This window comes from Xiphias gladius, chromosome 4 (assembly GCF_016859285.1).
Source record: "Xiphias gladius isolate SHS-SW01 ecotype Sanya breed wild chromosome 4, ASM1685928v1, whole genome shotgun sequence".
In the NCBI taxonomy this organism is placed as follows: domain Eukaryota; kingdom Metazoa; phylum Chordata; class Actinopteri; order Istiophoriformes; family Xiphiidae; genus Xiphias; species Xiphias gladius.
In genome coordinates, this window is record NC_053403.1 from 24,865,626 (window position 1) to 24,890,797 (window position 25,172).

The 25,172-nt window shown below is 41.8% G+C and overlaps 2 protein-coding genes across 4 annotated transcripts; one reads left to right on the plus strand and one right to left on the minus strand.

Moving 5' to 3' along the window:
- Window positions 1-4,039: 4,039 nt before the first annotated feature.
- Window positions 4,040-17,354, minus strand: ppil4 (peptidylprolyl isomerase (cyclophilin)-like 4). 2 transcript variants are annotated; one of them, XM_040126001.1, is made up of 13 exons: window positions 17,219-17,354; window positions 16,840-16,907; window positions 15,489-15,553; window positions 15,273-15,390; window positions 14,682-14,824; window positions 14,371-14,467; window positions 13,582-13,698; window positions 13,363-13,487; window positions 13,122-13,188; window positions 11,945-12,056; window positions 11,657-11,753; window positions 11,354-11,486; window positions 4,040-4,462 (listed from the first exon to the last, which is right to left on the minus strand). In XM_040126001.1, exons 1-13 carry the CDS (start codon window positions 17,286-17,288, stop codon window positions 4,256-4,258), a joined length of 1,419 nt encoding a protein of 472 aa, XP_039981935.1. In that variant the 5' UTR covers window positions 17,289-17,354; the 3' UTR covers window positions 4,040-4,255. The 2 variants fall into 2 exon arrangements, with proteins under 2 accessions (XP_039981935.1, XP_039981936.1); XM_040126002.1 differs by having other exon boundaries at window positions 4,440-4,502.
- Window positions 17,320-24,128, plus strand: ginm1 (glycoprotein integral membrane 1). 2 transcript variants are annotated; one of them, XM_040126003.1, is made up of 8 exons: window positions 17,320-17,499; window positions 17,669-17,740; window positions 17,856-17,955; window positions 18,317-18,471; window positions 18,950-19,109; window positions 19,204-19,436; window positions 20,712-20,875; window positions 20,978-24,128. In XM_040126003.1, exons 1-8 carry the CDS (start codon window positions 17,410-17,412, stop codon window positions 21,075-21,077), a joined length of 1,074 nt encoding a protein of 357 aa, XP_039981937.1. In that variant the 5' UTR covers window positions 17,320-17,409; the 3' UTR covers window positions 21,078-24,128. The 2 variants fall into 2 exon arrangements, with proteins under 2 accessions (XP_039981937.1, XP_039981938.1); XM_040126004.1 differs by having other exon boundaries at window positions 17,324-17,499; window positions 19,207-19,436.
- The last annotated feature ends 1,044 nt before the right edge of the window (window positions 24,129-25,172 follow it).

Below are 25,172 nucleotides of genomic sequence, written 5' to 3' on the forward strand. Positions count from 1 at the left end.
AAGTTTGAGTGTGGGGCTCTTACTCGTGGCGGACTATTTTCATAATCTTTTACTTCAATAAAGTATGGGAATTTCTCTATACGTCGTTATTACTTAAAAGAAAGGGCTGCCAAATCCCAAAACTGGAACAACAATGAGGCGTGTCTTCCTCCAGATACATTGGAGATTGTGCACCGTCACAGACAGTAATGAGAGGCATCACTCACAGGTTTTTTTTCCTGAGATGACATACGGTGCTTGTGATTAAAACCATATCTGTTTTTCCTTTGTATGTACACTGTGTTAAATGAGGAAGAGTTACAGCAGATAAGAGTAAGGGATGATTTGTTTCTGCAACCAACCAACCAACCAGAAATTCATATCATTTAATCATAAGTGCAACTGTTTTGCCAGTTGAAATGATTACATCAATGGATGTGATCTTTATTATGGATTAATAATAAATCCCTATACTTTCTGTGTTTGCTGACTGTGTTCATACATGGAGTAATCAAACAGACTGTGTGCACTATGTCAACATAACCCTAAATTTTTGTATATGAGGGTAATGTACACTCAGTGAACACTTTATTAGGAACACCAGACTAATACTGGGTGCGACTTCCCTTTTCTCTCAAACAGCCTCCGATCTTCGTGACCTCTCTGACCTTTCTCATCAACAAAGTGTTTCCGTCCTCAGAGCTGCTGCTCACTGGGTGCTTTTTTGCTTTTGGCTCCATTCTGAGTAAAGACTGTTGTGTGTGAAAATCCCAGGAGATCAGCAGTTTCAGAAACACTCAAACCAGCCAATCTGGCACCAACAGTCGTGTCACGGTCAAAGTCACTGAGATCACATTTATTTTCTCCTCATTCTGACGTTTGATGTGAACATGAACTGAAGCTCCTGACCTGCATATGAAGGATTTTATGAACTGCTGCCACATAATTGGCTGATTGGATAACTGCATGAATAAGCAGGTATACAGGTGTTCCTAATAAAGTGCTCAGTGAGTGTGTATACAGGGAAGTATATATTGTAAATATAATTTTGTATGGAATGATCGCATATGATCATTATAGTGCTTTCTGAAACTGTTGAAGTTTCAGAAAGCAGGCACTGAGCCCACAGCAGTGCCTACAGTGCTTACATTTGAAACTGAAATTTCAACTGCTTCCACAGCTTACGCTTCTACTGATTTCAGCTCCTTTCAGTGCATAGAGTTCAACTGACATGTCGAGTGGTTTCATGGTTGACACTTGATTAGATACTTAAAACCCTTTCAGTGTATCAACTTCAGCTGTAACTCATAAAATTAAAAAGCAACGACTTGACATTTTACATATTTCACCCCATTTATCGTGTTTACATCTGCAATTTTCAGTGGAAACAGGAAGGTTCGCAATTTCTTACAAATGTTGCGTTTTCCAGTTTGCTATTCTATTTTGGCTAACAGGTGGTAAACTAGTCAAATGTGAACTGCAATGAAGTCCAATATTATACAAAATCTGCATCCTGCTAAATGTGATTGAGTTACTAACAGTTTTTGTGCTTTCCATAAAAGATCAATGGGCACAAACATAAGTATGAATGACATTTTTTACCATTAAAAATAAAACATTTGCTGTAAAGCGTATGCTCACATTTTCTCTGTACCGTTCCCTTGCCTATAGAATATCAGTGCGAGAACTATAGATCTTCCCGATGAGATAAAGGGAGAGAGAACACTGCTTTATGACTCTTATACAGTACGCCTACAGCATCTGTTTGCATTAGTGAATGTATAACTGAAGGTATGTGTGTATGACCCTAATCTCTGTTAGGAATTTGTACTAACAGGAGTGTGCGAAAGCTCTTACAGGACAGCTTAAAGCAACAGTTCATTTCACAGGCTTGCTTTCCTCACATAAACACACTGATGAAACGGGTAAGAGAGCAAAACAGCAGGGACCAATGCTAACCCACACACACGGGAGAGTTTGTCAAACACCTCGGCTTTGGTTCAATATGTGCCTGCACGCCGAATCCTGCTCCTTCGTTCCTAACACATTCACGACTCAAAATATTACTGGATCTTTTGTGTCTGGTAAACACTCAGCATTGAGTAACGTCACCGAAAGTCACTGGCAAACACCACCGCTTGCTGAACCTTTCTTACTGCACTTGTGTTTAATTTAGAAACAGCCAGTCATTATCATGGTGTGTGACAAATAGGTGGGCGTGCATCGTAGGCGGCTGGGGAAGTCTCTATCAGGCCTCCCCCTGTGGGAGTGAAGCTGTGCAACCCTTTTTTTCCTCTCTGCTCGGAGTTGTCACCTTTCAGTTCTTACAGCTTCACTCCGGAAGACTTCTTTCCATTTCAGCTCACCACACACAGTCACCTCCCCTCCACCCACAAAGCAACTATGTCTTTTCGGGAAATTCAAAACATCGTGTGACAACTCTTTCTTATGAATGACGTATTCCAACAATGGACGATGGAAGTGTTTGAGCTTGAGGTTGAATTCGCTATGACTGAAGAACCAAAGGTTAATCCTTGCACCTACGGGCCTATAAGGCCTAAGGGAAAACAATTTAAAGTGAACTCATCCTGGACAAACGTTTCAGTCACTTATCACTCAGCCACTAACTAGTATTATTTAATTGTTACCAACTCATCCGATGGTGATGCCGTAATCATGAACAGAAATGTAAGATTAGATCATTAACAGCCTAACATTATATCTATAACCAGTGTAAACAAAGTAACCAGAAAGTGACTTCAATATGAAAACACTGAAGATGTCTGTCCTCCGTGAGATCGCACGGTTCTCAGTTTGAACCACGTTTTTTTATTTATTTATAGAAGTTCAAATGCTTAGTGTTTTTTCCAGTCTGGCATCCCATGTAATTGGTGTGTGTGCCCACCTGCAACAGTGTATGCTCCTACCGTAGCTTTCTTCTTTTAAATGTCAAACTTTAGACCACTCTCCACTCTTTGGACTTAACCAGATGAGTTAAGCTTTTGTATTTTTTCTGCAATCACATCACACATGAACTTTTTTCTTTTCAGATGTTTACATTTTTGCGTATTGCACGGAGTTGTTGCAGTGTCCTTTGAACTTCATCACATTAGTTCACCTTTTTCATAGCTTTCACAGTTTTTGTGGACATCAGACCCTGATGGAAGCCTCGGCTCAGAGCGATCCAACGGTCTTATCAACATACGCCTGAAATTTCAAGTTCAATCGCTTTCATCGCTTACACTTCACCTGCTTTCACCTGTTCCGTGTGAAGTGAGGGATTTTTACTCTTCAGCTGGCATTTGAAGTGCCACCGCTGCTTACATAGCCCACTAAGATTTCAACCACTTTTACAACGTACAGGTCAACTGATATTTCAATGGCAGTCATGTCTCACAACTGCTTCCACGTTAGCTTCTATTTCAACTTCTTTCAGTAGAAACTTCAACTGTTTCTTTCAGCAAGCACAGGGAAATTTTCTTTGGATGTAGCTTTTTTTCCTGATTCTGTTTCTGCTTGTTCCAGAACCATTACAACAAGCAGACAAGGACAACTGTTCAATGTAGACAGCACTCTCCCAGACAGTGCTTTATTTCAGGTTCAGATCAGTTCTAAGATTACTTTAGGTTGCATGTGGTTACCACCTCACACCTAAACCATTGCTCTATTTGCCTTGAACTTGCAGGCAGAGTAACATTAGCTTTGATTTGAGTAATGACATGTGGAGATACTGTAAAACCCCAGCTCTATGAGGTGGGTGGAGGGAGACACCAGTGAATTCCCTCAGCACTCTGGAGACACACTCCATCTAGCAATTTTCCATACCCGCACTTGTTGAATGTAAAAAAAAACAAACAAAAAAAAACAAACCCACCTGTTAGAAACTAAAGTCAAAAGGTGAAGACAATCATCTACAACTTTGTTCCAACCTGTGCAGTGTGTAAGAGCTTCCTGTTACACGCTGCACAGGAAGGTGCAGAGGGAGTAAATAACATTTCGATGGGGAAGTCTGTCGTGGTATTCAAATTAAATAAAGAACTGATAAAAACCATTAAACTGTCACCTTATATGGAATATTTTTAATACACACATACAAAACATTTCTCAAAGCATTCCTGTTCTTCAAGACAATGTGACAAGGACGTGAGAATTTCATTTTTTTCTAAAAGTCAAGGTCATGTGATTGAATAGAGCTCAGGAGCTTCGGCTCCACTCTCCTGTGTTACAAAGATATTCAGTAATAATAAGGTGAAGCTCCTTTCTTCCCCACCCGCCCTCATCTGTATCTACTCCTCTCTTTATCCTTGGACCTCTTCGGGGAGTGGCTGCGACTCCTGTCCTTGTAGCTGTGGCCTTTGTTCCGTCCCTCTTTTCCATGTTTGACCCGGGACTTGCTGTGTTTGCGATCCCTGTCTCTGGAGCGGGAACGGGAGCGGGAGCGCTGGCGGCCCATTTTTCTGTCTCGCCGGCTCTCCTCACCGTCCTGGACATGCGAGAGAAGACGTGAGAGCGTGACCTAGAGACTGTTTAGAAATACAACAATCTGCAAAGATAATCGGAATAAGGTTGCGTTCAAAACTATACCCTTTACTCCTCCTTTATTGAGGGTATGTTAACACTGTCTTATTAAAAACAAAGCAAGTAGAGATAAATCACATGGACTGACAGGGAACCAAATCATTGTACACTTTTCGTCACAAAAGTGGGGGTTGTCTTATATTTCAGGACTAGACAATTATGTGTTCATTCATTCATTCTTTTTGAATGGAGAGAGCACCAGTGTAACTACGGTCTATCACAGAGTGTTGCATTATGGGTTATCTGTGGCCTTCCTATGTTGCTAGGCTAGTGATTGTTTTTGAGTCCGTCTATAGTGGGTCTTTCGGAGTTGATCAGCCTTGAAAGTGTTTGGTTATTCCAGTTTAACCTGCAAGAGTTTCTGAAGTCTGGTGTATCATGTTCTGCTGCCAAAGAGGAAATAAATTTGTTATGAGTGAAAACAAGCTCTTAAGAGTCTCCTGACATCTTTACGTCATAAATGAGCCTTGGAGAGAAATCTGTCAAACTGCCAAGAATAATGTTGCTCAAAAAGATGATGAGCTCAATATAATAAATAAAATATTGTAATGATAATGGTCCAAAATGATGCGAAAATGATGCATATTTCCACAATGCACAAATGCCTCATCCAATCAAATTTGAACAGACTTTCCAGAAAATCAGCAAAAGAAAATATGAATCAATGTGTGTTTACATACACTACTGTTATGGGAATGCTAGGAGATGGTTTGTGGAGATAAATAGCTGTTGGAGCTAATTGTCTTGTGCGGTGCCATTCAACCACGGCAGAAGAAGGGTACGCAAGATGACGTAATTAAAAGTGCACCAGTCACACCTCAAATGACTGCTAGCCACCTGGAAAACACGAGGAAATATAGCATTTTGGTTTTTTTCTTGATATCTGAGGAAAGTTAGTCTCCACACAGACCTGATGTTTTGGTCTTCAGCGCCTGCCTTTCTTTCTCTTCAGTGGACGTTTAAGTCACACGCTTCACGTTTGTCATCATTTATTCACTAATCCTGTTTCCATTTCACTTTGTCACATTTTGTTTTTAATTGAATCACCAACTTTTCCACCTCTGCCAAGAGTATTTCTGCCTGGGGTTTTTTTTTTCCCCTCAAATAAAAATGTGCATAAAAAGACGTGGAGGGAAATCACACTGTCGACGCTTGCTGGGACACGGAGAATAGAGCCATCTGCTAATATTATTAGTGTCAGAATTGGTCCTGAGTGTGCTGGACCACCCACCCAGTTGACATAGTGGCGTGCAGGGGAATTGAAGCCACTGCAGGGGTTCAAGTAAGGCCTTCATCCCTTCTTGTTCTTGGCAACCATGGCATTCAGTATATGTTGTGGCCTATAACCGCAGTCAAAAAGCTTAGTGGTAATTAAATCCTCGAGATCATACAACAAAGTATTTTTACCAGTGCTGCCTGTGCCACGACATTAGTAACACCTTTGCTTTTCCTACAACGGCGAGTCAAAATAACTGCCCCGACATCCTGATTGAACCGGGAATACACCACATAGGAAGAAATGGACGTAATGATAACAATTTCATGGGACTATGGTACCTACTATTTCCTTTGTGTGTTGTTCTGTATTTATTGGCAACTACTACTGATTTTAATGCTGTCATATGGGTTTTTTTTCCTCCTCAGCTCCTTAAAGAGCATATGGGCCCTATTCAAATACAGGTCTGACACCTACGTCTGATAAGACAGTATCTAACAATTATGGGATACATAATAAAGACATACCATCTCATAATTATAAGTCAGTGCTCCACCTAACAGCTCTCAAAGAATGTATGGTGCTTGAAGCCATAGTTGGATAACATTATCAGTCAAGGTTGCAAAAGACATGTCCTGTATAACAGCATGACAGAAGTAATGGTTGTCATGATGAGCACATTAATCAAGTGCATGTGGCTTGTTAAGCTTATGGTTTCAATGAAGTACTGAAAAGGAGATGACATTACATGCTAGAGGTTGTCTTTAGAATGCTTTTTTAAAAGCCTACAATATGCATGAAGTGTTGCCATATTCATTTAACATCGCGCCAGAGCGTGAGTGTCCACAATGCTTCCCTGACTTGCCGATTAGAAACTCCGATTTTGAAGGATGGGTCAGAATGAGGAAATAACGAGTCCTGACTTTAAACACAGGGCAAATCAGCAAACTCACTGGAGTTTGTTTAAAGGAGCTCCAACCAGTCAGCTGTCAGAGTTCCAAGCTTCCTCTTTCAAAACTGGGTTTACACGAGTGTTTGAAACAACAAAAGGCAGCATAGATAAAAGAATCAGGAAGAAAATCAATATTGGTAGGGCAAATATCAAATTAACAAGAGGAGCAAGGAAACACACATAATAAACTGGGACTAGTATGCTGCTAATATGACTCCTGGTATCATTATTAAGCTGTGGCTCAGGTGCTAGAGCTGGTCGTCCACTAACCAGTAGGTCGGTGGTTCGATCCCCGGCTCTTCCAGTCTGCATGTCGAAGTGTCTTTGGGCAAGATACTGAATCCTAAATTGCCACCGATGTATCATCTGTGTGTGTGTGTGTGTGTGTGTGTGTGTAGAAAGTGCAGTATGTATAGAAAAGAGCATCGTATGAGTGTTTGTTTGAATGGGTGAATGTAGCAGTGGTGCAAAGTGCTCTGAGTGTTCGATAAGACTAGAGAAGCGCTTTATAAGTGCAGTCAAACGTTATATACACTGTTGGGTTTCTCTCTCTAATGTTGTCAGGTCTTGACCTTACTTTGTAAAGTGCCTTGAGATAATGTATGTTATGATTTGGGGCTATATAAATAAAACTGAATGGAAGCGCTGCCTTTTTTCACCTGCATAACATTGCAAAAATCAGGCGCCATCTTTCTCAAAAAGATGCAGAAAAACTAGTCCATGCTTTTGTTACGTCCCAGCTGGATTATTGTAATCCCTTATTATCAAACTGCCCCAACATGTTTCTAAATACCCTCCAGCTGATCCAGAACGCTGCAGCACCAGTACTGACAGGAACCATGAAAAGAGATCACATTTCTCCTGTGTTAGCTTTTCTACGCTGGTCTCCCTGTAAAATCCAGAATAGAAGTTAAATTCTTCTCCTCACCTTCCAGGGGCAGGAAGCTCACAAATGATTCCGCTGTATCGAGGAGGCAGTTCTCTGCTGTATTTTTTACAGTAAGGAGCAGAGAGAAAAGGCCTGAACACTTCAGGCAAGCTGACTGACCATCTCTGGAGCTGGTCTTGTGCTGGGTGGGGCTCTTATGTTAACGTAATAAAACTGCCATTTAATAGTCATCACCTGTAAATGTGAAAGGTATCTCATACAGTTAGGTCCATAAGTATTTGGACAGTGACAATTTATGAAAGTTTTGCCTCTGTACACCACCACAATGGATTTGAAGTGTTGACTTTCAGCTTTAATTCAAGGAGTTTAACTAAAATATCTCACTAACTGTTTAGGAATTACTGCCATTTTTATACTTAGTCCCTCATTTTCAGAGGCTCAAAAGTAATTGGACAATAGGCTGACAATCAGTTTCAAGGCCAGGTGTGGTGTGTTTTTTAATTTCATGACAAATTAACTAGATAAATGGTCTGGAGCTGATTCCAAGTTTTGAATTTGCATTTGGGATGCAAGTGAAGGAGGCCATGATTAGGCTGAAAAAACAAAACAAACCTATCAGGCAGATGGCAGAAACTTTAGGAGTGGTCACATCAACAATTTGGTGAAATATTAAAAAGAAGGAATGAACTGGTGAGCTCAGCAACACCAAAAGGCCTGGAAGACCAAGGAAGATCACAGAATTCTTTCCTTGGTGAAGAAAAACCCCTTCACAACATCTAGCCAGGTCAAGAACAATCTGGAGGAGGCAGGCGTATCATTGTCAAAGTGTACAATCAAGAAACACCTTCATGAATGAAAATACAGAGGGTTTATCACAAGGTACAACTGTAATTCCTAATCCGTTAATGTGATATTTTAGTTGAACTCCTCGAATTAAAGCTGAAAGTCTAAACTTCAATAACATCTTGATGGCTTCTTTTCAAATCCACTGTGGTGGTTTAATAGAGGCAAAATTACAAAAATTGTGTCACTTTCCCAATACTTAATGACCTAGCTGTATATACACTGTCTGACATATTGCATCGCTCATGTTTCTCACTATCTGATGCCATATGATGTGGTCTTTTCAATGACGCACAGTACTGCGCAAAGGTTCTGGGCGCTTTAGATATTTAGATTCTTAAGCGGGATTTATATCCTATCTGAACTGAAGATCGGATGGTCAGATAGCATTTTGCTCATGTGCTATAAACCTGGCAATTTTTGCTACAAGTGGGTTTCTATTAAATGAGAGAGACCTGACTGAAGGTGTGTCGAGTGTGACATTAATTGATTTATTTGTACTAACGGATGATGGATGACCTTTCATTTCTGAGGTGGTTTAATTAATTCTATTTCCTTTTGCATAAGAAATTATGATTCCAGCTACTAATTATTAAATTGCTCATTCAGTCAAATTTATTTGTATAGGACGTTTCATACACCAGGCGTAGACCCAGTGTGTTTAATGAATGTGGCGTGTGTCCATTTGTGTGCCGTGTCCCCGGTTCGATTCTAGGCGGGGTCCTTTATTATTTGTCATAGCCCTCTCTCTCTACCATTTCCTGTCTGTATTTCTACTGTGATCTAACTTATAAAACACAAAAGTACAAAAGAAGATGAATAAATACAATTTTAGCCTTTTACATATTCAGTAAATTAATAGCAATTTCCACTACTTCTCTGGCTGAACTTGGGAGACAGCAAGGTGGAGACTGCTTGTGTGCTCAAGTGGGAACATTTGCGCATGCAGGGACCTGTTCAAAGAGTCAGGTTTACTGAGTTATTTTTACACATTTCCGGAGGAGTTACTCAATAATAATCCAGATAAATCAGTAAACCTGCTTCTTGGAAGAAGGCTTGTCCAGTGTGTCTGTCTGTGTATGTGTGAATAACTTGGTTTCTGTCAAAAAAAACAATTAACTGCAACTGTTTACTAAACAATCTTAAACTACTGATGGCATGTCAGTTTCAAAATCGTGAATTATGAGCAAGTAAATGTAAAAAAAAATGCTGGTGACTAATGTAAATTGCTTCCCGGTTCTAACTTTTTCTTTATTTCATTTTGGTCATCTTTATTTCCCGATTCAAATGCTCAGTTGTTGAATTAATGGTTTCATGACCGTGAGGAAAAGCCCTGAATATAGAGTCCTGCTCCTTCCTAGGTGCTTCCTCTGATGTGTGATTGACAAGTTCATTAGACAGAGTGAGAGAGCTTTGTGTAATATTTTCACTTTAAAAACTACCAAGAACCTTTTCAAAGCGACTCTGAAAATGCATATTTATATTCAGCAAACGTCAGCCAGGAATCAATAGACATTTAATCATGTGATATTGCTCTGCATGGCTGCTACATTAATTACCAAACCATGAGTGGCAAACACAACAGTCAGCATCTGCCATTGTGAGAGAACCAGTTTCAACACAGAAGGAACTTTTTATGAACTGCTGAAGCCTAAAGAGAGGAGAAGCTATGTGAAGTATGTCTGTCCCCTAAACACTGATGATTTGAATTATAGGTTGAAAAGCCCAGAGTCAAACCCCATTTTGGTAGTTGAATCACTGCACGCTCTCTTTTCAGCTGCATCATTGTACATACGGCAGTGAATGGTAACAGCATGGCAGGCTGTAAAGTAACACACCGAGTCTTGTCCTAAGATTACCAGGGCTGACCCGAATGCCTCGACGCTTCGAAGCTTCTACCACTGTTAATCGACGTCCAGATCAGTACGGGAATGCTGTGTGTTTTAAAAATGTTACTATATACACACAATACCAAAATCTCCCAAGTAGCCCATGAAGTAAGAAAATAGTCATCCACCATTATTCATCATGCATCAGGATTAATTATTATTAGTTATTCTCAGAGAAGGACATTTAATCTTAGTGGTAGTTTTGTGCGTCAGTCGCTGCTCTCATCTAACGTTTCCAGCACTGACACTGGGCCAGTGACACATGACCACATGACAGACTTACAAGTTACAGCTGCACAAGCAAGAAGTCAAAGAAGTCAAGCGCCTTGAATCAAATTTGCATCAGTTCAGAAGACCCCAAGTCTTTTAGCTGCTAGGACAACAGCATTGCAAGTTCAGAACTATACAAAGAGTCTTGTCAAAAAATGATGAACCGCAAAACTAACTTTGATGGAAATAGATTCGGGGGATAGAAACAGTGCAGCACGACTCGTGTCTGTTGGCTGCTCCGACATTCTCGTCTCCGGGGCTGACTGTCAGTGAATTTTCTAAACAACTTCTGAACCAGACACTGTTAAAACCCCCTCCACTGCCGTCCAGTGAGACTGGGTGTTGGGCTAACAGAGCTGTGAGCAGCCCAGATTTTATAACCGAGCCAGGACACACTTTACCTTCTGACTGTTTGGAAATCTGATGTTAAGATAATGAACATAGAGATTTAAAGATTTGACGGGTAAAACATGAGATAATTTACAGGCTCATACGGCAGCGTAGTGTGGGGCGGCTGTGTGAAAGCTGAACTGACTCCAACAACTCCAACCACCAAGCCCGTTTAGATGGTATCGTTCCCTGCTGCAAAAGCAGCGACAAAAATGTACAGCCATTTACTCTGTCCTCATAGTTCTATCAAAGTCACAACAAAACACAATATCACAGTATGGCTGTGTTGGCTCAGGGCATGTAGAGAGTAAAGGAAATGTGTGAAAGGGGCTATACAGTGAAGATACCTTGTGTTTTTTGGACTTCCGGCTGTCGTCATCATCCGAATGATGATGGTGCCTCTTTTCCTTGTGCTTCTTCTCCGAGTGCCAATGGCTCGTCGTCTCCTGTTCCTCCTCAATTAGCAGGTCATACTTGGAACTTTTGGGACAATTAAGGAAATCTCCAGAAAGTTGAGAAAGTTTGCCAAATCAAACAGTAGAAAAAAGGTTCATGGACACAGCGGCTATTAAATATTTCAGAGTGATATGATATGATGTTAAGTGGTAAACTGGAAAATTAGATTACAGCCTATTAACACACAAGGATACTCTTGTTTAGGCTTCACTTGATCCTTGAGAGCCAGTTTGGATCGGTTCTCCACGTCCTTCTCATAGGCTTTAAAGTCGTCTTTCGTATACTTCCCACCTCGGGAACAGAGAAGGTCATGACTATAAGATCTCTGCTTGTGTAACGCAGTGTCAGGGTTAACTCATGATAAGGAGGACAACAACACTGAATACAGAAACGGGGTTTACATTGGCACAACACGTTCACCCTGCAGAACACAAATAGAAATATTCAAAACACAGAAAACACAAAGGCTAAAGTGCGAGTACCTTTCCCTTTCCATTTGATCTTTGCGACTGACTGGCTGAAGTCCACGTGAATGCGTCGGTCATCAATGAGCACATTGTCCATTTTGAAATAGGCCTTTTCACAATCCTCTTGCTGCCGATAGAGAAAGCATAAAAGGAGGTAAGAAAATAAGTGGAATAGAAGTAAATGTGGAGTGCTTTCATCACACTAATGCGAGGGGAAGCCTCCTTGTTCGGTCTGACACGGTCAGCCCGCTATGTAAAACAAGAGTTTAAAAAGTACGTACTAACTGCTGATAATATATATAAAGAGGCAGCTGTCTGTAGCCGTAGGCCCCAGTATTTGAATGAAATGCGCTCCTGCTCCTCATGTGGAAAACCCCTTGGCTGCCCTTTATCTTTTACATTCACAAGGACAGCTTTTTGGCTCCTTTACAAGGTGAATTCATTATATTTCATCGATTTACTTTATTATTACTTCTGGTGTCCCTGGTAGAAGTCTGAGTAAAAACACATTTAATCTACAGCAATCTTCTCAGAGCCCTCTAATGGTTCACTTGTGCACTGCACTTCAAATTGTCCAAAACTATCAATTTTGATACTATACTATACGCTATCCCATTTCCGGAGAGGCCTTCTTCTTTGAACGCGGCTCAAAATTATTCTTTGCTTTTGTGTCATCAAGACTAGATTATTCTAATTCATTATGAAACATAAAATAATTGCCCCTGTGAAAAACGGTTCAGAGTTATAAAAATCCTTCATCATAGTATTATATACTGCTGTTCAGTATTTTGGTGTCATGGATCTGTTACATAACCTGGCCTTCCTGGATTGTTTATCACGCCTCATCGGTACCTGAAACAACATGCTCTCACCACTGCAGACCCTTGCATCGTTTTAACACAGGCCTGATTTTGGTCGGAACTCCCGCTAACAATCTTCATGCTAGGCAAGGCTAACCGTGTTCTGACTCCAGCTCTGTACTTTCAGCAGAGACATGAGACTGATATTGATCTTCCTCAACTCACTCTCGCAAGGAAAAGACGGCGAAAGGAAAGCGAGTAAGCATCTTGCCCAAAATTTTGAACTATTCCTTTAAACTGTAACCACATCCCCACATACAGAAGTGTAGCACCTGTACACATAAAAAGTTTATTCAGATAGTGTATGTCATATCGACATATAAGATGCTCACCTTTTCAAACTCGATAAAAGCGTAACAGAGCGAATCCCCAGTTTTCCAGTCTCTGATGATCTCACAGCTACACAGAACAGAGTATCATGAAAAATCTATTAGCGGGTATGGTCAAAACATAATAAGGAGCTAAAGCCAAATGACAGCATATATAAAATTTCCACATAACCAACTTGTATAAGCAAAGCAGCATTATTAGAAAACAAACTACCATTATGTACGACCTGGAGGTTAGTGTCACCTTTTTATGGACCCGAAGCGGGAGAAGATGATTTCCAGATCCTCGTCTGTGGTCACCGGGTTGAGTTTGCACACAAACAGCACGTTCTCCGGAGGCTTCACATTTGCGTCAGGGAGGTCACCGACCTGGAGGAATGCGGGACAGAATGTTGTCGAAAAGTCTCATGCTGCATCTTTGGCATCTTGAGCAGAGAGCTGAGAGCAGATTTGTTCTTCTCACCATCTCCAGCAGAATGGCCTGGGTCTTGGCCTCTTTCTCCTTCAGCCTCTCCTCGAGCTCTTCGGCCCCTTTCCCGTCCGTATCGTCAATCACTTCGTCCGCTCCGATTCTGCCACTCTGCAAAGAGTATATACTGTAATTACATTTATCGTATGCATTTTCCTCTTCATCTTTATCATCCATTTAAGGTTTTCAGAGCATGCATCATCTTGGCTTGGACTGAATATCTGTTTTTGGGCAACCTGAGGTAACTGTTTAGTAGCCTTATATTGACATGCAGGAACGTTTAGACCTTTTCTTAAAAGAGTATTCCACCAGTTTAACTTGTACTCATCTCAATCACAATGGACAGTTAAAAAAAAGAAAAAAATAAAATAAATAAATAATCAAAACCGATGCAGCAGAACCAGAGACACTGTCTTTTTTATTCCTCACATTCTTCTTCCTTGTCGAAAACCGGCGCCTACATTACCCACAATGCAACTTGACCACTGACCGCAAGGTTGGAGACTGAGGTCTGTTATGCTGGTAGTAGCTAATGGAACCTAAGCTGTCCCAGCATTTTGAATCTGTATGTGTCAGGGGCCCGTAACTCCACACCCCCAGATTATTTTCATTGTCAAACTTGTAGTCTTCAGCCTCAAGCAATGTGACATCAGTTGAGGACATTTATCAGATTGCACACAGCTCCACTATGCGGCAGTGCTCCTGAACACCTGTATACAGACTTTGATGTATTCATTCAGTGGTGCTCCCCTGTAACGTGTCAGACGGTGGCAGCGTACTCACATCAAGCTGCTCTTTGGTGGGCTCCGGTGATCGATCAGGGACCGGCAGGTCAGGAGGGTCATCAAACGGGTCTTCCAGGATGACCGTGTGATTTATCCTGAAGAAAAATTGCATTCTTTTCTCAATATTGTAAAATCCATTGCTCTGAGTTTTTTTTCTGAGAAATGACAACAAATGCAACATTGAATGACAACACTTTATTGAGGTGATATTTAATCCAAAGTGCATTTTTGTTGGTCAAGTGTGAGTCACATCGCTGACCCCGGTAACACAAGTGCCCATACTCTAGATATGCAATTCATCCTCCTCACCTGATATCCTGAAATGGGACAAAGTCCTTGTCAACAAAGGTCTCGTTGATTTTGGCCAAGACATCAATGCCTTCTGTAACTTCCCCAAACACAGTATGGACTCCATCCAGGTAGTCCAGGTTCTCACCAGTGGTAATAAGGAACTAAAGGACATGAACACGCACAGATTAATTACATCCTGCAGGGAAATTTCGACTTCAAAATACAACATATGGGGAAAGAAAACCCAAACAAACCCAAAAACAATGTACACCACTTGTTGTAAGATCTATCACACCAAAGACCAGACAGGGAGTACACAGTTCAAAATAATATGATAAAACATTATCAGATGTTTGGCAAGTGTGGCGTTTCTATAGTGGACATAGCCAGGATTTCAGTTTGAAATCATGAGGATGGTCTAGGGTTTCTGCAGCTGATCAGAAGACTACTATACATGACAAACCAAGTTATTTTTAACTTGGTTTATCAAGAGACGCCATCCAACTAGAATAACTAAGAAAGGACAGGGCAGTGTTTTCTGCTGCGTCTGATCTGGAAGCTTGTGGCAACTGCAGGGAAAACATCAATGTGAATGTTCATGTTATTCACCTGAGAACCATGCTGATCATTTCCATTGTTCACCATGGATACGGTCCCATTCTTTCTGTGTTTGATGCGTGGCGCTTTCTCCGCATCAAAAAAGCGGGCCTGGTCCCCGTAGAGTTTGCTAATCACAAACAGAAAGAGAAAATCTGGTCAGATGTGGGGTCAAAAAAAAACAGACAAACAATCAAAAACAACACAGTGGTGAAGCAGATGACTGACCTATAGATAGACTCTCCACCACGGCCAGTACCAGTGGGATCTCCAGTCTGCACAATGAAGTCTCTCTGAAGAGGAGACAAACACATTGTTACATATAGCAGGTCTAACACAGATTCAAAGCTGGTTAGAGAAATCAGGAAAGCACAGTATCTTCACCAGAGCCTGAAACTGAACAGCGAAGATCTTTAGTATCAACTCTTAACATACATTTTTTTTTTTTTTTTACAAAAACTGTCTTTTGCTGTAACAGGACAAATCTAGACATGAGGACCATGAACTCAAAGTCAGTCAAAGCTAGAGGAACTATTTGAGAGGAAAAGCAATGCAAACGCAGTCACAGAAGATTCAAACAACATGTGTATACAATAAGAACCCAAGAACCTACTTTAAGGCCCATGTGTTCTCCACACAGGCCAAGTGAAATTATCTTTGCACACATGAATCTCTGTTTGACACTGCAGATGATTACTGTGGTTAAAACGGCTTTGCACTAATGGTAAAGTGCATAAGGGCCCGCTGCATTACAATATTGGTGGCAATTGTGTTTCTAGATTATTGATATGAACTTGGTACAAGTACCCAAAGCAAACAATATCTATACTGATTCTCAGCTTTCACAACTATTCCGTTTTTTGGTGGAGAACCACCAACACTCAGCTACCTCCACTAGAGAACATATACAGAACCCGATGTCTACGACGGGCCACAATCATCATCGAGGACTCATATCCCCCAGGCCACCACCTCTTTACTCCGTTGCCCTCCGGAAGGCGCTACAGGTCTATCAAGACCCGCACCTACAGACTCCTGAATAGTTTCTACCCGAGCGCCATTAAAGAACTGAACTCGGTCTCATAATTGTCCTTGCCGTTCCCGGCCACCGCATGGCATCTCTGCAAGGTTTCTGCTGCCTGTTGTTTTTATATGGAACGTATGTATGGCTCAGGGGACACACTAACTTTGGATGTACAGTCTGCAGCAAAAATAAATTCTGCATTCTATTCTGTCTGTATACTGTACTCTGTCCCCTTGTGCGGATCTTATACCCTAGTCTACGTTATTTCTCTACCTTTTACTTAACTTGCATAGTTAAATGCTCTAAGTGAAATTAAAGTGTTAAAAATGTGTCTGAATGCCAAGATGTGACTTTTGGGCTCTACATAGTTTAGAAGCCCAGGGCATCTGAATGAACATGAACATGAACATGAATCAACTGTGGCCTGAATCTTCAGAGTTGAACATATCTCGTCTGTGACTATATCGCCGTCCTCAGGCGAGTCCAGATGAGTTTTTTTGCCATGACTGATTCCCAGCTCCGTTACATAACTTTGCAAGAGACCATTTATCTTACCTGAACATTGTGGATGAGGCAGTAGTTGTAGTATTTTATCTTGCATAATTTCAGAAAGTTGAGGCAAGCTGCAGACGAAAAGAGCACAGAGGTTTAGGTTAAACTGACACTCATCACTGAGCAGATCCTTAATGTCATTTTGCGTCAATTTCAGCGTTAAGAAATTAAGGCGAAGTAATGGTTTGTGTTGGTTTTGTTGCTGTTGGTGAATTAACTAGCTAGCTAATGTTAAATGAGCAAATGAAAAGAGGCAAACAAGCTAACCGCCTTAGCTAGCACCCCCTTATTCTGTAGTTCAGCTTGCTAGCTTAATCGACTAACAACAAGTAGACGAAATTAGCTGCTGGTATGTGAGAATGGCTTTTTTCTCCCCTCTTACTTTTAGGCCTTTCGTCTGTAAACAAATCAATTACAATATCGCCCAGTGTCGTTTCAAGGAGCACCGCCATGCTGACGTTCCTGATCTCGCGAGAACAGCGCCGGGAAAATCCCGCAGACCTGCGCAGTTCATATGTCTCGTTCAGTGTTTTTCACAGCGATTTTGCTGCTGGCAAGCTAAGTCAACACAAAATGGAAATGACAGGGCCAGCAGCCCATGTTGTAGTTCTTCTTTTTGCTTCAGTAACGTTCGCAGAGTCGTCGCCCAGGCAGCCGAATACGGTAAGACCCAGAGCAGCGGCAAATACCGATCTAATGTGATGAGGTTGATGTTAGCGTAGCGTTAGCTTACCGTCGGAGGGATATCCTGACTGGCAGACATTGTGTTGTCACCCGATGACGTCTCTTTGTGTTGTCTTTTCCTGTCCTTTTTGATCATCAATACCTGTAGGAAAACATCCTGATTAACGTGACAGCGGGCACATTGGCGGACACACAGTTGCAGGATGCCAACAACTTGCAGGTGGACAGTATACGCCAACTTAGCACGCAAAGATCCACGCCGAGGCGTGTCCTTTCCTGTTTGTAGCGAAATCCCACAGCTCCGCTCGTTCTCAACGCTGTTATTTCTCCTTCAGATAAATTTAAACATCTCGGTGGGCGAGGAGCAGGTGTTGGTCAATGAAATCCCAGTTGAACTGTCAGGGGTCACCAGGTTCAACTGTCAAGCACTTCTCTGTGAGTTTCCCCCACCTCGCTGGGACGATCACCGGTTCTGATTAAGTGAGCTAGAAGGAAGGCTCTGATTTAAAGACGTGGCTCAGCTGTTACAGATCAGTGGTTCTTGTTTCTACAGTTAAAAATCCAGTGATTTTTATTGTCAGAGCTTTGACATGTATGTCTAATTGTTTCATCTAAAACACTGGAGTAACTTGAGTAATGACTGCAAGGTCTAATTTATCATCACATTTTTTATTGATAAGTTATTGCTGTTTAATTGATGGATTTGTAAACCGATGGTTTAGGAGCTGAAGGGGCATCCCTAAAATTTCAAATGTAAACTGTCGGAGAAATGACACGAGCTTGCCAATCTTTCCAGTGGACAGTGGCAATGGGAGCAGGGAGTTTGAATCCGGGGACCTGGTGTCCACGGTCACCCGGGTGATGGTGAGCCAGAACCGGCTATACAGCGACTCAGAGGAGGTGGTGGCTCTGCAGGTGTTCAGCGAAGTAATAGAGATGGAGGGCAAAGAGGTAGGCACCTTTTTGGAATCCTCTGGGTTCTAATGTCACACTTCACCATGATACAGTTTTAAACAATATAATACCTCAAAACTCACAACCCTCAACAATACTGTGAAATTATTTTCTAAACCCTGGATATCAGTGCATTTTAATAAGTTGTTAGACGGTGTTCCATATGAAAAACATTTGTATAGTTTAAGAAAAACCACAATGCATTTTATTAAGCTCGGGGTCCCGTATTAGAAAACTTGGTTCCAGTTGCTCCACATTGACATGTCAGTTCAACGTGTAACTGATGAGTCTGCAGCATCACTTAAGCGTTCTGTGTTTATTCATGTTCTGATCTTAGCCAACATCATCCATCATTTTACAGCAGACTGCTTTGTCTTATTTTGCCTTTTTACTACATGACGGATAGTACTCAAATAGAGTAATATCTTGTGTTTCTAACATATGATTTCACACCATTTGGGTTTGAATCCTTTAGGTCCAGCAGCCGGACATGTGTGAGGTGAAGATACTCATGAGCCCAGATTTCCAGAAGCTGGCTCAGTTTACCAACATCTACCCCATTGGACACAGTGAGATCTTCAGGGTGCCCAGGGAGAATGACGTGGTCGTCACAGATCCACCAAATCCTAGAAGAAGTATGAAAACATGGTGCTTTTTCCGATCTTAATTATTATTATGCAGATAACCCTGGAGCGTATTGTTTTCGTATATTTTCCACACTTTTTAAAGCAGATGAAGATCAGCTGATCTCTCAGACCACCAGCCAGTACCCCCTGAAACACACAGACACCACCCAGGAAGAGACTGCAGCTCCTGGAAAGCTCCCAGAGACTCCTCTGCGAATGGACCCTGACCTGCTGAACGATGTCAGATACGATGATGAATTTGATGACCGAGAGCCGAGCCAGCCGGATCAGATTCAGATGGAAACCCCGCCCAAAGAATTTACATCATCTTACTCTGTAAGCAAAGTCTGATGCTAGACCTAGTCGATGACATACATACTGCCTCGGAGGTATCTAGCCCTTTCAGGAGGAAAGTCGACACAGAAAATGACACCGTTTCTGGAACCCCAAAACAGGCTGTCGGGGGTCAGTCGGAACAAACGCGGGACAAGAAAGTCCGTTTATTTTTGGGGATGCGGTGAAATGGGTTTACTGTTTTCTGTAGCTGTCAAAGAACATCCAGTATTTGTCCTCCAGCATTGGCTAGTACGTCACGCTTGTGCTCCATTGTAGCACTCTGCAGATGGAGGTTCCATTTTTTGGATATGCAGGCGTATTAAAGGAATGCTGTCAAAGTTTGTCATAGCTCACAATAGCGCCCCGGTGAAAATAAAGGTCAGTGGCAGCGCCAATGTCAGAATCAGGGAGCTTAAAGAAGTCGGAAAATCCATTTTAACAATTGGCCAAATCTTGACAGAAAAATAATATTCCACCAACACAATATTGTCCTTTTAAGTACTTGCTGCATGTATAGACGGATTTCCCATTCATTATCAATTGAGGATGCGTGCACAGCAATGGGGTTAAAAAGTCACTGCCGCGATGTCATGATAGCTTATATATGGACACTTTTAGTATTTAAAAATCACTGAACTTGCTGGAAACCAGTAAAATTACTCTTCAGAGGTTATTGTGTTGGGCTCTGGCTAGCTAACAAGACACATAGAATTACAGTGAGAAACGGCAGCAAGCATCAGCGTTAAGACTAACACAGACTGCACAAGGTAAGCTCTACAGGTAGTGGGAAATTACACCAGCGCGTCCCGAAACCATCAGCTGGCAAGTGAGAGCAACAAATAATGTTGGCATTGAAAAAAAAAAAGACTGTTGGTGTGTATGAATATCCTGCTGTTGACCATCAAAATTCATACCAGAGACCAGAAACACTCTACAACAAAACTGAGTACACCCCTGTGCAGTATCACAAAAATGTTAAATGACTCAAAATTTACCATTGAAAACACAAACACAAAGATCATGAGAAGAAGCCTGACGGACGCTGGTAGCCCGTTCTTTAGTCAGAGGAAACCAAAATCCATGTGTTGGGATCAGATGGGGTCCAGCATTTCCCATTGTATGACGCACAAGCTCCCCGTTAGTCATCCTGGTTTGTGTTCGGCCCTTTACGTGTACACGCACGCCTTCTGATTTTGCTCGGAAACGCTGTATATGCAATATGTGTGGTAGCAGCTAGCAGCGGTGCTCATGTCCCTGTGTCCATCCCGTCCTCAGGCCATGTGTCAGTGGGTGGAGCAAGTGAGGGAGCGTCTGAGGCGCTTTTGCTCCGAGTCCCTGCCCGTCTTCTTCCTGGTTATGTGGGTGGTGGTGATCGGTGTTGTCGGATCAGCGGTCATAGTCAAGATCTTGGACATGTTCTTCCCAGCGTGCGAACACAAGTGAGTTTGTTTCACTGAGGGTACGAGTGAACGGATAACCCGCTGGAATATCCAGAAGGTGCACTTATCCATGCTGACCTTTTGTCTCCTCTCTCCTTATAGGCACATTTTTCACCTACACCCTGTCACTCTAATGCCGGAGGATGAGAAGCTGTTGGGCAGCATAGAGACAGAAGCAGAGGGAGAAGACAGGAAGCCTTGAAGGAGGATTGACTCATTGCCAGTTCCATTGTTTTCACTTTGTTCTTGTTTATTCTTTAACCCTGGTTTTGTCCCTAGTTCAAATTCAGATTAGAGAACCACTAGCTTTTCACTTCAGTTTACCCCCTAAGCACATTAGCCATGGAACAGGGGGAGGTTTAAAGCCATCCACTCGGCTAAACTCAGTTTGCTGGTTTAATGCTAGTCCATGTCGATCCCTCAGATTTGGTCACACGATCAGAGTGGAAAAGAAAGTGAGGGGTTTAAATCTGAACCTCAAGTTCACATGGGGGGATGTCAGCTGAGAGCTGTCAGATTAAAGGTCCGCTCTTTCAGGTTGGAGTATTAGAAAACTAGCAGCGTCTTTACCGGCATCTGTGCATTCAGCTCATCATTGGCACAGAAAATCAGACGAGTTTGTGAAAAGTCACTTTTCTTAAGCCACCGATGACTGCACCTCGTTACTTGTCTTTAAAAGTAACTATCTCAGTAACAAGTGAGTCTTTACTAGCATTTTTTTTGGAATGTCACTCTCACCTCAAGGTCTATTTAGTAGCGGTTCCTTATGGAGATCATGTGTTATGATCAATAGCTTTGAGCTTTGACGCTCACCTTTTAAAGGCATAGTGACACATTTTTGTGAAATACGCTTATTCCCTTTGAGAGTTAGATGAGAAGACCGATACCATTCTCCTATCGAGATCCAGCCGGAAGCCTTTTAGCTTAGCTTAGCATAAAGACTGGAAAAAGAGGGAAACAGCTAGCCTGCATGATATATCTTGTTTTTTCTGTTGTTGTTTTTTTTTAATCTGTACAAAAACAGAAGTGTAAAAATGACAACTTTTATGGGTGGTTGTGCCCCGGATGATTTCGTGGCTGGGCGCGGTGGCTCGTCTTAGAATGAGGCCACCAAGGCAGGCTGTTGCTTTTTCAAAAATCAAGTTCAAACAAACCTGAACGAACATTTAATTCATTCCAATTAATGTGAACGCAACCCGTGATGTGAAGCTTGAGTCTGAGCTACAGCGAGCTGTGACCATGTGGCCGGTGATGTCCATCTGATGGCAGTCAGAGAGAGCGTCTTGCCCTTCAGCATAGCCTTCGTATTCCCCCACGCGGTGTCCTACAACTGCGCTGCAGCCACTTGGTCGTGGTTGTGGAGTAAGACAGTCAGCCTTCTCTCTGTGGGTAAAGAGTATAGAAGCCAAAATGCTTCCACCTGCTGCTTCTCAGATGTTCAGTGTTGTGATCATCCAGTCCGCTTGGCTTTGCGTCCTTCTTCATTTTTATTCATTAGCTTAGTTTACTGACTGATAGGTCAGTGGCACATGCAATAGCTCAAGGTGGCAGTGAATAGTAAGAGCGCCCTCTGCTGGAACACTGGGCAAACTACTTCAGATGGTCTGTTGTACTTATTGATTGTAAGTTTTGAATTCAAACAAGTCATCACAGATTAAATATTCATTTTTCCCCCGCATTCGAATGGAAGTTTGAATTTCAACGAAAAGGTGAAAGCTCCAGGAAGTCAGGACTTGATCCTTTCATCCAACACAAAGCAAGAAAGGAAATAAGTGTATCTCCTAAAATGTGGAACTATTCCTTTAAGCCAGCATGGACGAGAAATCCACAAAGTGCTCAGTAAAAATGGAAGTTTGAGCATCTGCTGTTCCATGACAAGAAAAGAAACTTGATTTACTGATGAGAAAGCGTCATAGCTATACTGTTTTGTCAAGGTTTTTTTAGTTTTTTGTTGTCATGTCACCAAAACTTAGCAACGCAGGCCAGAACAGACACCGGCTTAGGGAAGCAGATTTAAATACTGCAGGTTTAACAAATGAATATGAACAAACTGCACCCAGTGAGTTTTCACTGAGAAGACTTTCTATATGTAGCAGTACTGTACATGTCACATGTTTTTATCACATTAGATTTTTTTCTCCAGATTTGTACCCCACTGCTGAAAACAAATCAGCGAAGAAAACTCGTAAGGCTGCGAATGCACTACAATGACTTTATTCGAAATGCATTTATTCAATATGAGACTGGTTGTGTCTACTGGTCTGTCGTCCTGTAGGTGAAGATGACAGATGAGTTCTTACAGCAATCGTATTTGAATCTGTTGCCACAGGTAGCTCTGATGAAGTACGCTAATGTTTCATCTGCACAAGATCCTTGTGTCTGGAAAATGTTGTTATGAATCTTGTGTCTGCACATTCTGTGATGGTGTCCCCCTGGATCTGAACGCCACCACTGAAAAGAGCACCTCCCTTGTAACGGGGTCAATGTGTTGATTGTCATTCCTCATAGTGCCTCGGCGGCCGTCTCGGGGCTTCTATCCCTAAAGGGAGGGATTATTAATTATTTTACTCTGGTTGATTTGGTGTGTGGCTTCCTTGTGCTAATATTGGAGAATGTAAGTGATGTTGTTCAGATTGTCTATGCACTCTAAATGTGGAAGACTAATTACTGCTATGACTGTAACAATGTAAAATACAGTGTCTGCACAAGACGTGACCACACGTTCAAAGTGTAAATTATTGTAGGGAAGGAATCTGCACTTGGAAAACTGGACTGAAACCTGCATGGATGATCCTTGTTGTGCTAAATCACAATGACTGACTGAGATGACACTCCCAGCAGGCCGTGTGTGAGGGACCAAGCAGACTGAGCGCAAGGCAGGTTCTAATGGGTTTTATTAATTCAAAACTCAGCAAGTGTCAACATGGTTTTTGTGTTATTTCAGAACCCAATTGACAGACTTTGTGTCTCCCCAGGGTTCAGTTAAGCTGCAGGATGCATGGTGTGCTGCGTTAGCAGAAGGTGCATGTGTAGTCTAGCTAGTGATGCAGTTTGCTGTTCTATCGACAGGTTATACATTGAAACCAGGAAACTGCATGACCACTCGAAAGAAGTCAACCTGTAAAGTGTATGCCTCAAGTTCCACATTGATACACTCACCACAACAATGAAACTAAATGAGCCTGTAAGGCGAATAATGTGCCAGGCATGAATTCAAATGTGTTGAAGAATAAACAAAACAGATCTGTTTTAATTTGAGATGTTTGCGTGCAAAAATTGGGTCTGAAATTCTGCTGACTGAAGGGTTTCCTTATGACCATTACATTTATGTATCGTCTGATTATTGTGGTTATGCAGGCGGAGTGTGCACATCGTGAACACTTCTAACATTGTTTTCAAATATCTGCTGACCGAGCAGAAACCTCCTCAGTAACACCAGTCCCTAATCTAACACTACAAAAGAATAATAGCTCACATACTGACTTTCCCCCTGGACATCGGAGACCGAAGAATCGATCCAGCTCTCGTTGGACTTTGGTTCTACCCTCAAACAAGGCCAAATTACAAGCGTTTTACTCAGGGTTGTCCGAGGCGTACTGAGTGTAGGAGCTACAATTCCAGCTAGACCAATAAATTGGCCAGTATGAGCTAATCACTCAAATCGGTATTAGTGTATGTCAGCTAGCATGTAACCAACAATTGCAGTATGGAAGTGCCAAAGGTACCGTATGCTTGAATTTACAAAGTGTCTCCACCAGAGAGCAGTGACTTTTTCCTTTTTCAACCGTAAAAGTCCCGCTCAGCTCACACTTCTTTAATAACCAAATGTTTCTACGCACTGGAAAGCAAAAACAAAACATATATACTGTTTTTAACTCACTATTATCAAGCCTCAAATATTTTGTATTGGTGAGGCTCTAGATATATTTTTACGGGAGAAAATGACTGATGAATCTACATTTAGGAAAACAACAAAATGGCAGTTACTCTGCAAGTGAAGGTTTAAGAGTGCAGATGCAGATAATGTAGGCAAGTAACAAGCTGTGAGAGCATGTAGGACAGAATTATGAGCATAGTCTATCTTTTGGGGACACAATTGGTATTGTTTCATATGTGAACAGTTTCCATTGCTCAATATTGGCAGAGCGGGTTGCTCTCCCTTTGTGCACAAACTGAGAGCAGGGTAAAATGAACCGGATTTGAGTTGTGAGTGAAGCATCATCCTGTTAAGCTCCATGCTCTAAATACTCCCCAGCAAGAACTATGGCCGACAAAACCAAAAATATAGTATGAGTGT